This window comes from Corvus kubaryi, unplaced genomic scaffold (genome assembly GCF_017639235.1).
Source record: "Corvus kubaryi isolate FWS band 111438036 unplaced genomic scaffold, C.kubaryi_AGA036_p1.0 136, whole genome shotgun sequence".
Taxonomy (NCBI): domain Eukaryota; kingdom Metazoa; phylum Chordata; class Aves; order Passeriformes; family Corvidae; genus Corvus; species Corvus kubaryi.
The window spans coordinates 7,521,039-7,533,841 of NW_024580670.1; the positions used below are offsets into that span (position 1 = coordinate 7,521,039).

The 12,803-nt window shown below is 40.8% G+C and overlaps 1 protein-coding gene across 1 annotated transcript in view; it reads right to left on the reverse strand.

The window, feature by feature from the left end:
• PTPRG (protein tyrosine phosphatase receptor type G) overlaps window positions 1–12,803 on the reverse strand; it is a 311,473-nt gene that overhangs the window by 134,043 nt on the left and 164,627 nt on the right. Inside the window, exon 5 of the mRNA XM_042015311.1 lies at window positions 2,628–2,723. Within this exon, the coding sequence (XP_041871245.1) occupies window positions 2,628–2,723 (96 nt within the window). The remainder of the gene's footprint in view (window positions 1–2,627; window positions 2,724–12,803) is intronic.

A 12,803-nucleotide genomic window follows, 5' to 3' on the forward strand; every position in this document is an offset into this window, starting at 1 on the left:
TAGGTAAATGAGTTCAAGATGGGATTAAAGCTCTGGAAAATAGAAAGCTGTTGTACTTGAACTATCTAACCTGACAATCAAAATGTGACCATGGACATCTTATGGACATTTCATTCAAAAGTCACTAGTGATCAGTTTTAAAAGACAACTTTAAATTAGCTGCATGCAATACTAGCCATGGCAAGTTTATCTGCATGGAGCCTCAGGGAGCAAGGCTCAGGGAACACCAATTATTTCTCAATAAAAAGGTTTTCCCAAGTGATAGATCAACAAGCCCAGCACATGATACACAGCTGAGGGGGCTAAAACAGCACCTTGGTCAAACACAGTATGGATCTGCAGAGGATTATCATCACCTGTCAATGACCCTGTGTTAACCCTATATACAACAACTCAAGCCCTATGGGACTAGTTCTGGAAAATCCTCACGATGGCCAAAATAGCAGCTGTCACACTGGTGTCCCTCAAGTTTATTTACAGGGTCCAGAATTCAGCATATGGCCTTCCAGACTGGGGACTCGGGGCTTTACAAATCTTCCTCGACTGTTCTCTATCTTGGAGCAGAGCTGCCCAGAAGGAAAACCTGATACACTCACAAATTTAACAACACAGCCTCAATTTCTCATTTCAACCCAAAGGAAAAGGAAAAATTGCCAAAACCCCCACAATCATTTCCTTGCAGCCGCAGAACAGGTTGTCCCTGGGTCACTTTGCCAAGGAATTGCCTTAACCCCACTCTCTGGAAAAGATCAGAGAGTGTTTATCAGTAATGGCCTCAGATTTCACAGCTCCCAGAGCAGCGGAGACCAGCTGCACCATCATCCAGACTTTACAGCCTCATATCCTGTGGCCAGCAGGGCTGGAAATGATGGAAAGTATAGATTTCTGCTTCCCTGAGGGGACTACAACACTCAGTTGGGGTCTTAAAAAGCCTCAGGTCTCTTACAATCAAAGATGGGGTTTTTAACAGCATAACACACTATTTAAAGTTATTTTTAGTGAGTTTAATGGCTCCCTTGGAATCATGCACAGAGAGACTTGCAGTAAGTGCAGCACCTGGCTTTGCAGGTGGGGAATACCAAACACAGTCCCACCACAATTTTAAGATCCTATTTAAAAAAAAAAAGGATTTAGGGAATACATGTCACATACAGATTAGGAAGTGGTGTGACACGGGGCAGTGCTTCACATGGCTGATGTGAAGGCCATCAGGGTAATTTAGCAGTTAAATTCCAGACAGGTGATGCCACAACGTGTTGCCCACCATGGGACAAACCCATGCTCCTTCTGACATGGCACACACACCAAACCCACAATGCTTCACTGTGGTATAAACCAGTCTTTGGTTGTTCTGTTTCTAAACTTCTGTCTCATCTGGCCAAATTCAATTTGCCCAAAGCTTCCTGTCGTACACTGAGATTAAGAAGTCTGGGGAATCATCATCATGGCATGCCACTGTAAATTATCACAGCTCCACCAACTTTGCCCTAATATGAAATGCCACAGAAGTGCTCAGAATCCAACAGTGAAGATTTAACATGCCTCCTTCCACTATACTGATGTCAGCCCAGTTACAGCAATTTATGCAATACAAGGATCTGTCCTTTTCTCCTTATCAAAGCATTTGATCAAAACCAGTGACATGCAAAAAGACAACCTTACTAAATTTGAGCAGCAGAGTCAGGCTTGTCACTCTAATATCATAAGAAAAAGGGAGGTATTTCCATATGGGTACTTGCATATTCCTTTTTATCTGGTTTCACAAAGATAACAGCAAGATCGCTTTCTTCCTCAGTAAAAACTAGTTTGAAACCTCACAAAGGATCAGCATTTTCTCTTGCTCTTCCCTCCCTCCTTTCCTCTTCTGAAAAGCAAGACCTCAATGTATTTCAAATCTTCATTAGCTACTTCTCTGCGTGTGACAGCCTGGTGGTGTGGAGCGGCTCCAACTCCCTCCCTTCAATTCACCCTCGAGTCAGAAAGGTAAGACCCCATTTCTGACATGAGGTGACAAAGAGCTCACACTGCTGAATGCCACTGCCACAGGTGACACTCCCATCACCAGCGGTGCTCCCTGCCCCATGCCGCAGATCTGGAGTGTGTGGAACCACAAATGAGCTCACCCAGCAGCCCCAGATCTGCATCTCTGAGGATGCATTTCAAACAAATGCATGCATAAATTCACTCATTTGGAAACCCGGTCTGTTCAAGAACTTGTTACTATGACAATTTAGAAGAAGCTGCTCCAGATAAGATTGATGAAACTTATTGATTAATCTTCTCTCAAGCTACATTTGAATTTTAAGTTGTCCCTAAACAGAACCAGTTGGTGTTGGTTTGTTAGTATTCCAAGGACTGCAGCAATGTACTTCAGCAGCGAAGGAAGTTCCATGATAAATGTGTTCTCCAATCTACATCTGTAGAGTAGCTATAAAGTCAGAACAATCCAGGCAAAATTTTTCATTATGTTTTTTTTTAAATCACACATAGACAATATGAAATATCTTTCACTGAGACAGGTGGGAACAAGAAAACAGATGCATCCATTAAGCTTGAAACAATTCAATGAATTAAATAGTACTTGGTGAACACTTTGGTTTATGGATATAGCCTTTGTTTAAACTTACTTGAAAAAACACAGCCATGGCTCCTACCACCCTGTTTTCTAGAACGGCTGTTCCGAAACTGTCAAAGTCATCAGGATTGTAGAAGTAAATCTGCATCTGCAAAAATTGAAACCAACAATAGAATCACATTAGTGTTGATTCATATAGATTTCACATGATGTAATGCATACACATTGTACGTAAACCCACTGTTATGAACCCGAGATAAAGGAATTCTGCTGAACAATAGTGTTTAACCAGCATCTTGATTAATAGCATGACTGCCCTGCTGGGAGAGTAAGCAGGGAACAGAGGTGATGCAATGCATTTTAATACCAAACCCAGGGATAAACAGTATGGTCAGTTTGTTCAGATGGTAAACTTTGTGCTATCTGCCAGCATCTCTTCATTTCTTTGCACACTGAAGGCTCATCTTCCACTCTGTTAAACGTGCTAAACATATTTATCTCAAAATCCATAGAAAATTTTGAAAAGGATTTCAATGTTTGGAGTTATTTCTTTACTCCTAAAGTCATTTGTAAGATAAAAGTCTCTCTCCATAGCAATGCATTTTTATGAGCCTCTGATATTCAGGTCTATCAGTTAGGGTCACACTTTTCCCTGTCTTCAGTTAAATTTCATGACTTTTATTTCCAAAGTGTTAATAGTCTGCAAAAAGCATGAGACAAAACCAGATATATTGATGTAATTTTTAAAGGAATAAATATTAATAATTACACAAACCCCAAGTAAGAGCAGGTGAGAACAATGACTGCCCCAAACTAACAAGTGTTGGGAGTTACACAAATAGAGGAGGACCAAGAACTGCTTCCTCCATACACTCTGCTGGTAAACAATTCCACTCCACTACACACATGCCCCGAATAAGAGCAGCCTGCAGAGGCTGTGGGTGCTCGTGCTCTTAATTTCCTGTATGGTTCTTGTTCCACTTCCCACAGTAGTTGAGCTCCCACTTCTGCCAGCTGTCTGAACACACTGCTGCTTCTCCAGTAGTTGTTCAACCCATCCCTTCCAAAAGAAGCCCCTAGTGTTAGTCCATCTCTATCAGCCACAATTTGCTCCGAAGGATCTGGTTTAAAACATGCAACACTCCCTTCTCTACACTACACCATGCAGGTGTGTATATGGTCAGAGAATAAATTCAGTGTTCGTAACATCTGTTGTATGTGTACCCTACACAACACAAATTAAAACCATGTGCCTGATGGTGACAGCCAAGCACAAGGACTGGACTTCACAGCGAGTGCTCCCGCGGCCATTCAGGGAAACTTCCAGATAGATTTCACAACCCAAACCAGTACTGGCGGGCTGATATGTATGCTCACTTGTGCTCACTGATGCCAGAAAAAAAAAATCTGTTCCTGGCTATGAAATGGGAATAGACCCCTCGGCTTCTCTGCCACTGGCCTCTTGTTGAACCTGTGCACTCGCTCTGCTGCCCATCACCAGTACCTGCCCTTTTCACAGCACTACAGTGATGATAAGAGATAGGCACACAGCTCATAGTTTGAGGGAGAAGTAAGGTCTAGCTGAGACTACCCATGCCTCCCAACACACTGCTGGTCTGACCATGGGACTCCCTCCAGAAAGTCTGTCTGCAAGACCCGAACACTTGTTTGGATTTTTCCAAAATAGTGCTGCATGACACATCCTACTATATTCACAAATGCACTATTTTCCCCATATATTGTATATGCCAGGAGAGATTATACCCTTTTATCTTGCACAGATACATTCCTACTCATATTTACTGATTCCCAGGCTTTTGACTATATGTTGGCTGTAGTGAATAAGTAGTTTGCCAGTATTATACAGTTAAAAAAATTCACTGCATTGGGAAAAGGCCAACATGACGATCAGAGCATGCACAGGCAGAGGTACTTTTTTCAGCAGGAGGAAGATCACACTCCAAATAGCCCACAAAAAAAGAAAAAATTTGGCACTCACACTAGTTTTATAAAATTTGAAAGCAATTTTCTTCCCCTTCTTTGGCCTTCCTGTTCCCAGCATACTCACAGCAAACACACAGATGCTGACAATATCTCACAAAGGTGGTGGTACATCCATATTCTGATAATTTGGGCTTTGAACAAATGCAGAGCAAGGTACAGCTATTCATTAATGTAGAAATTAGAAACAGTTTTTTTCAGGTAGAATTGGTTAAATTTCAGTTTAGCCAGCACAGACCAAAGCTGACAAAGCACTCACAAATTACATTTTGCTCCTCTTTAAAATAAAGTCTGAAATTATCTGTACCTTACATAAAACATTTCACTATATGGTCCTCACAGGACTTTGTGAAGAAAAACATCACTGAGTGAGTTCAGCATATGCCAGAATCATTTTGGATCAATTTTGCTCATGGCATTTTAAGGAAATTAATTTTTACAATACACTCTTGCATAGCAGTGCAAAGGGCTCTGGTAAAAGAATTTTTCATTCTGATCATCTTAGCAGCGCAATCTCACAGTCTAACCAAGAACCACACTCTGCCTTGATTACCATACACACTGGAGCATTTTACCACTGCTCCCTCGTATTTTTCCAGAGAGCGTGGTTCCTCTCTCTGCATCCATCACGTCAAGGGGAACTGTCTCATATGAAAAATTATCATCATCTGTCATACAGTAGCTTCCTTATGTGCTCATACAGCTAGAAGGAACATTTTAGGAGTAGAATACCTGAGGAATTGCTATTATATAATTTACACACACATACCCTGCAAAAACAATGTTAAAAAGACAGTAAAGTTACACCCTCAAAGCCTCATGGTTCAGGCTGCTCATAAAACCACACCTGGACACCTCTGAGCATTAGTATTATGACAATTTTCTAATTATGTGATCACATATTGTTCTATTCCATAATACAGCCTCATCTGTTTTCCCCAATTTACAATAAAATGCAAATATATCCAATGTATTTTTGTTCTTTTATTCATAATATACATAATATTGAATGCATTTATCAGTAGATAGTTAATTTAATATTTTCTATGGGTGGGATAAGGTTCTTTATGTACAAAGAGGGAGTAAGACAGTTAACTGCAAAATTAACGTCACCGCATACTTAAGTGACCTAAACATGTTAGAAAATTTCCATTATTACTCCTTATTATATAATTAGTATATACAATATATGGTGCACCTTGCATATAAATGACTTCTACTGTCTCTGCCTGGGACATACATAGCAGCAGTACAGAATGCAACAAAGAGGCTTTTCACTAAAGAAAATCTGGACCTGATTATAATATGCTATTTGTGAAATGCAGAATGAAGAATCACCTAAGCTTACATATCCAACCTGAATTGTGGCACTGCCTGATTTCAGCCCCATACAACATCATTTTTGTACATTTTTCACGTGATTTCACAACAGCTTCTATTTTCCAAAATTAAAAAATTTAAAGGCTGTGAATCCTGCAGCAATGGGAAAACCTGAAATGTCCTTCATAGTATGACACTACCTGTCTTCAGTCAGAATGCTCTGTTCCAAACATCCCTGCTGACTGTGCTCCAAACAGCCTTCCCCACAGCACAGGTCCAGGAGGGCATGAGTGTCCTGTTCTCTATGGCACAATATATGAGATTTACAAGACTTTCACATCTAGCCTCACGACAACTAACAAGGCTGGGAAAGGCTTACATGGCCTTCCTTAATCCCAGATGTGCAACACGGCACATTTTACCTTGTAAAGAGGTATCATAAAAACCATGTGTGTCCAAGCAACTTGAAATTTTCAGTATTTGGTAAAACAAAGCTGAGACAAACCATCCCTAGTGAAACAAAGGTACTTTTCCTGCAGGAAGACACTCTCCATCCTAAAATGCTACCACAACTACTACTGCAGCTACAGAGCTTTACCAAGGCAGGGAGAGGGTAAGAGTTTGTTTTTAATGGAAAAACTTCATGCTTTGACACTCTTCACACTATAAAAGAATTGTTTTCAAACTTGAGAGAGATTTGCTGTACAGCACAGATTTAAGCCTTTAAAAAGATCACTGAAGCCAAAATCTTCAGACTGTTACAAGTGCCTTAAAACAGAGGATTAGAGAGAAAGCCCTCAACTCTGCCATAACCCAGGATATAATCACCAGCTGCCCTAAGAAAACACGTCATGTTTTGTTGCAGTGTGTGAGATTAATGTATGCTGTTCCTGTGTTTTAGATTAGCCTATTGGTCTCCATACCTTTGTACTTTATTTGGTCCCCATCTAGAAAGTTCCCTAATCCTGGTTCTCCTATTAGTTTCTGTTCTCTTGCCTGCCCCTCTCTCTTCCCCGTTGGTTGTTGCACCCTTGTCCCTTCTTTACCCCACCTCCTGTTCCTCAGCCCATTGGTTCTGGTTTCTCCCTGCCCCTAGGACCCTCGATAAAAAGTTGTACCCCTGCTCCCGATTTTGTCTTTTGTTGTGTGGCTGGGGACCTTTCAGGCGTGGAATAAACCCTCGCATAGCTGGAACCCTATACAAAAGACCCTTCTGGTTTCTTTTCCCCTGCTGGCCGCACAGTGGATGTGTGGGTGAGTAGCTGCACCACCTCGGCCGTGTGTCTGTGCCTTCGTTTGGCCCCAGCGCCGAAGCGACTCCCCCCGCCCCGGTTAGGGACACTTTTGGAAGGTTGCAGCGTTTCACCATCTTGCTCTGGCCACGGCAATGTTTTCTAATCTCTGCTGTCCAGGAAGGTCCAGTGGCCAACCATTACAGTTTCCAAGCACTTCAGGTCTATTCCCAGCTTACAACACTTACACGAGTGAATACACCACAAACATCCAACATGCGGGTGATTCTCCAGCCTGGAGAGCCTTTGCCTCCAAGCTCCTACCCCTCCACCATGCCTTGGGGGCAGGAAATTGCCTCCTCCTGAAGACAGTCTACTCGCTGCAGAAACACCTTTCTCCAACCATGTTCTTCCAACCTCTACAAAAATCTGGTGTTACCCAGACCTGGCAAAATGTCAGGCCCTGCTCTATGCTTTGATTTTAATGTCAAACTGGGCTGCCACCATGCTGATGTTGTAAGGACAGGCTGTCCAAAATGTGTGTATTACTGAGAAATACTGCCCACCAGAGACCAGTTCTGATTTTATTAAATGCAATTGCCTCTGAATGACTAAACCCTCATTATGAAATGTCACTGGCTTGCAAAAACTGAGCCTGCTTCCAATGAAGGGCTTGTCCCTGCCACCCATCCACAAATAAAAGGTTCTGTCTCTCTGTTTGGCATGACAGGCATCCAGAAAGAAATCACCCTTCCTGTACATGACATCTCTTTGCTGTCATTACCCCACTACAAAGACAGAAAGTTTACATCCAATACAGACTATCATGGCCAAACTCACTCAGCACTTATGAGAGAAAAGCCACAATGAGCATTTGATAGATCCCAGAAGATGTGAGCAAGTTCAAAGCAATTCTAAGAGACTGGAAACCAAGAAAGTACATTTTCCATAGACAGATGCCAAGTATTTTAAAAATAAATAATTGAGACTTTTAAATTGGGCTGCTATCACCCTGTGCAACCTCCTACAGCAGATTTCTCTTTAGATTAAAAAATGAACAAAGGCTCATTGTGCTGTCACATATATGGAGTACAGAATATTCAATAGTATCAGGAATTCCGGTGCAAGGGAAAAGATCATCGGAATTAGCTTTCTGCTCATTTCCTTCCAGCAATCCAAAGACTACCATGCAATTTAAAGCATGGGAAAAAAGCATAAAAAAATAAAAAGTTTTATAGACCAGCCAATTTTTTGATGAATCAGGCAGCAAGATGCAGAGGCAGCAGTGATGTGGTTTATTATGTACTGGTTTAGAGACTGAGAGTATTTTCAGAAGAGCACAACACCCAGGCAGCGCAGGTAGATTGCAAATCTTTGCAGAGTGGTGAAACAAAAATTTTGAAATGTTTGCTTTAAATGATGGAGTTAAGCACTGAATATACTAATGCTTAATTAGTGCCTTTGCTGCTTACATTCTAAGAATAAATTATTCTCAGCCACTTTTACAACTGGATTTAAAACCTCTTGCACAAAAATAAATTCTCTGCTAAGATTATGAATCATACATGATTTTTCTTAATTGAAAGCTTCCATGTAACTTACTTTTGCTTTAAATATGTGCATAGATTTCCAGTGAACTGGATGATGTGATCCATTTGGCTGGAATAAAAATTTTCTACAGACATAATGTAATCTTCACTGCAGTGCTAAAAATTCAGAATAACTGAATGAACTGCAATCTGTGTGTTTACTGGAGTGTGAGATGTACACTGGGGCAATAAAGCCTGATATTTGTCTTCTCATTATATTATCTTTAAAAAATCCATAAAACTTAACATTTATAACATATTCAAAATCTGCTTAGGAAAGGCAGGGGAAGAGTGAATCGTGATGTTTTCCAGTTCTCCTACCAGAGCTTGATGTAATAACACAGAGTATATTGCATTCTTTTGAAAAGATACAGTTGAACAGGAGCAGATAATGGCATGTTTTTCCAGCCTAGTCTATTATTCATCAGTGAATTTTTAACTATAGTTAGGCAGGTAGAGAGATATATTTTGAATGTCATAACTTGGTATTCTACAGTGCTTGAAAGTGTGCTGGGTAAAACTGCAGAACAAAGAGTCAGACAGGGACTTTGTCCTAATGTAATTGCAACTTGGTAATGAATACAATGCTAGGCTGAAAAAAATGAAAGGAGCTGAAACAACAGGAAGAGCAAAGATCATGCAAATGAAATACCAGAATTTAACTCAATTTAGACATTTGTATCCCTTAGAAATAAGGTAAATTTCCCTTTCATCTTCTTTAACAGTAAGCACGAATTCTTGTTTTGTTGTCTCCAAACAACACAGTAGGTGTACCTATGCTATAAATTGAGACTAAGCAGTTTCATAGTGTTTTTCAACCTGAAAGGTGGTAGTTGTTGCACATTCTGCCCATAAGTCTGCACAGCATTTAAACCTGTCAGTGGTGCAGTGACAGTTCAGTAGGACAGGGAGGAAGCCCAGCTCTCATGGGATCACCCTGGGCTCCCATGCATTCTTGGATCACGGCCACATCACTCAGTATCTTGTGTGTTAAGTCCTGAATGTTAAGAGAGAAGGACCTTGGCAAGCCAGAGACTTCCTTGATTTCTGCTGCCAGAGATAAATACCCCTTAGGCCTGCTCCCATCCCTAACAAGAAAATCCATCACACTATACAGTGAGTCAATTACACAAGGAAGGCCCACTTGATGCTAAAAAGCTGCGTGTTGCATTCATTTATGTAACTGTAATATGAAAATAACGGTGTCAGTGTTTATGCTTTCCGTAACATGAAACTTTGCAATTGCTTTGTACTCCGAGTAACAGCCATATGATTCACCATGAAATGAAGTCTGGAAAATCGTTTTGGATAAATGGAACTATAAATTCAATAGAATTTCCATGACAACATAGATTGCAACACTCCACCACAAGTGAAATGTTATAAATCATTCAAAACCAACAAAAAATCAGCAGTAAATCTTCTCTTTCACAATGCAAAAGATCCTTGAATTATAGAGCTGTGGTTATTACCTCCCAGTGCAGTGCCTCTTGTTTCTGATCCCCCTTCCTCTGTGTTACAAGTGTTGTTTCATATTTGACCTCCTTCCAAACACTTTAATACTCAGACATAAACAAGAACTGAAGATAAGGAGCAGAAGGCTTTTTTAACCTTTCCGTCTCATCTCCTGAAAATATTTCAAATATCTTCATCCTGTGGTAATTATACCTGTGTACCCAGATACATCACAGCATCTTGTTAGACACACAAATTTAGGAGGCTCTTTTTCTGGAAACGTGGGTGGTAAGTGTACAACAGGGTGCTCAGTCAGCTCATAAAAGGGATATGAACCACATGTCCAAGGGATGGAAGAGATCCAAAGAGAGGAGGTAAAAATAAAAAAAGGATAAAAGATTGCACCACACAGTATTGCTCATTTGTACCCCTCCATCAGAATGATTCCTGACAAATGGTATTTCACTTCAAGACCAAGGAACCAGAATGATGTGATTCCATGAGAACCTTCACTGCAGTTTTAAAATCTCTGTGGCTGTTGCCTTCATGCCTGTTAAGAAAAACCTTGAAAAGGCAAGGGTCTTTCCTTCCTGAAAAGATTAAGAAGCCCATGAAAACAAAGGAGAGGGAAATAGTTCAGTATTCTGTTTTTTTGTGCAGAAGTAGGAGTATTTCTTAAAAATCAAGTCTTTTAGTAACTTGAGAAATGGCAACCTATTAGCCCTTGGACTGCAAAGGCTACTAGAGAGTTTCTGCTATCTTGCATTGATCACTGCCCATTTCTGGGCCTCAGTTCCTCATGTGGTCATTGCCTATTCCTTCTTTAACTGGACATTTTATGAAAAAAAGTTTGAAAATTTTGAAATTAATGGGAAGAATGACACACAGTTGAAAACCATGTGAACTTAAGTACCATATGGAGTGTTATTAGAGGAAAAAAACTTTGAGGTTGCTGTTCATTTGCTTGATATTGCAGTAAGGAAGAATCAGACAGGTACCTCATGGAGAGAGTCTGTTGCCTCCTTAATACTGGTACTAGCTTCAACCAGCTCATAACTGACAGGAGAAGATGTCAGGAGAAGTTGTTTGTGCTCCATCCCTGAGGTATTCAAGGCCAGGCTGAAGAGGGCTCTGGATAAGCTGATCTAGTGGAAGGTATTGCTGCCCATGGCAGGAGTTGGTATCAGGTTATCTTTAAGGTTCCTTCCAACCCAAACCATTCTATGCCATGTGGTTCACATCCCTTTTATGAGCTGATGCTGCAGGAATTCAGTGCACACAATTACTGCAGGGCAGTGCATCCACACACCCAAGGGCATCTTCCCAGGCTTTGGGAGGCCACCTGGTGTCTTTCACTGGTCTTTATCTCTACCAGAGACTTTTTTGTTTATTTACTGAGTAGCTCTGAGTGTCACTCACAGTGGCTTTGTCTAACGGTGGCATATTCCAAGTAAGACAGTGGAAACACACAACATTGAGGCAAACTTGGCTTCCTAAAACTGTCCAAATAGAAAAATTAGAGGCAATACTTAGCTGCTGTCATGGCTGAAAAACTGAAACAGGCAATTTAGAAAGTGGCTAAGCACCAAATAACACAACAACCAAAAACAAGCGGAATGGACTAACTGTATGAACAGAATAGCTCTGAACTCCACCCAAAAGTGGCTGTTTTAGATATCTTCTTCATCAGCTTCCCATGGCCTTCCTAAAAGAGAAGCAACACTACTGAAGAGTTTTAAACTTCAAAATACCCAAACTGTCCATACATTACCTCATCTATCAGGAATTCATTTACTTTCTTAAAAATCAAGAAGTGCTGCCAGAATGGACAGAACTGGGATTTCCCACCAAAAATACTCCAGCACTTCTCAGGAAAAACAAAGGGGCTGCACTTGAAGAATAAACCCCACAAAAGCATACTTTCCTTCACATGTGTGATTAATACAATTTCATATCCCATTCACTTTAAAGATGCACTAGCACAAATATTCATTCCTCTGAGAGCTCATATCTTAGCACAAATTCCTTTTTGCACTGTAGAATTCAAAATGTCCTCTGTGTGTGGTCTTTTTTGTTGTTGATGATGAGTTTCTTTTCTTTTTTTTTTTTTTCCAGTGGAAGAAAGCAAGGTCATTAAGAGGTTTAATGAACTTTCAAATGCCTCAGAACAAATTTTGAGGTATTTATAGTTTCACTCCGGATTCAAAGCTACGCAGCAGATGGGGCACGTTTTCAGCAGCATTTTGCTGGGTGAAAGGCCATTCCTATCTCTGAGGGGATGTGAAATCCTCCAGGCTGTACACTTGCAGAGTTATTTTTATTTATGAACTGTGAAGTAGATGGACAGTTACAGCAGAACCAGGCCAGGACAAGAGCTTACTTGGAGGGTAAAGATAATATGGGTTTTCTCATATTTTGCAGAATACACCTCTATCTAGACCCTCATCATAATGCCAAAGGCAGAGCAGAGAGCTCAGCACCGTTCTCAGTAGCTACTTGCAGATTACTGGAGGGACGTGTGACAGCCTGTGTTGCAGGGACAGCACAAGTTTTGTCACAGCTGTCCCATTGGAACATGAGGGATTTTTCCAATGCAGCTGCTTAATGGGGGTGTTTTATTTCAAGATTCTC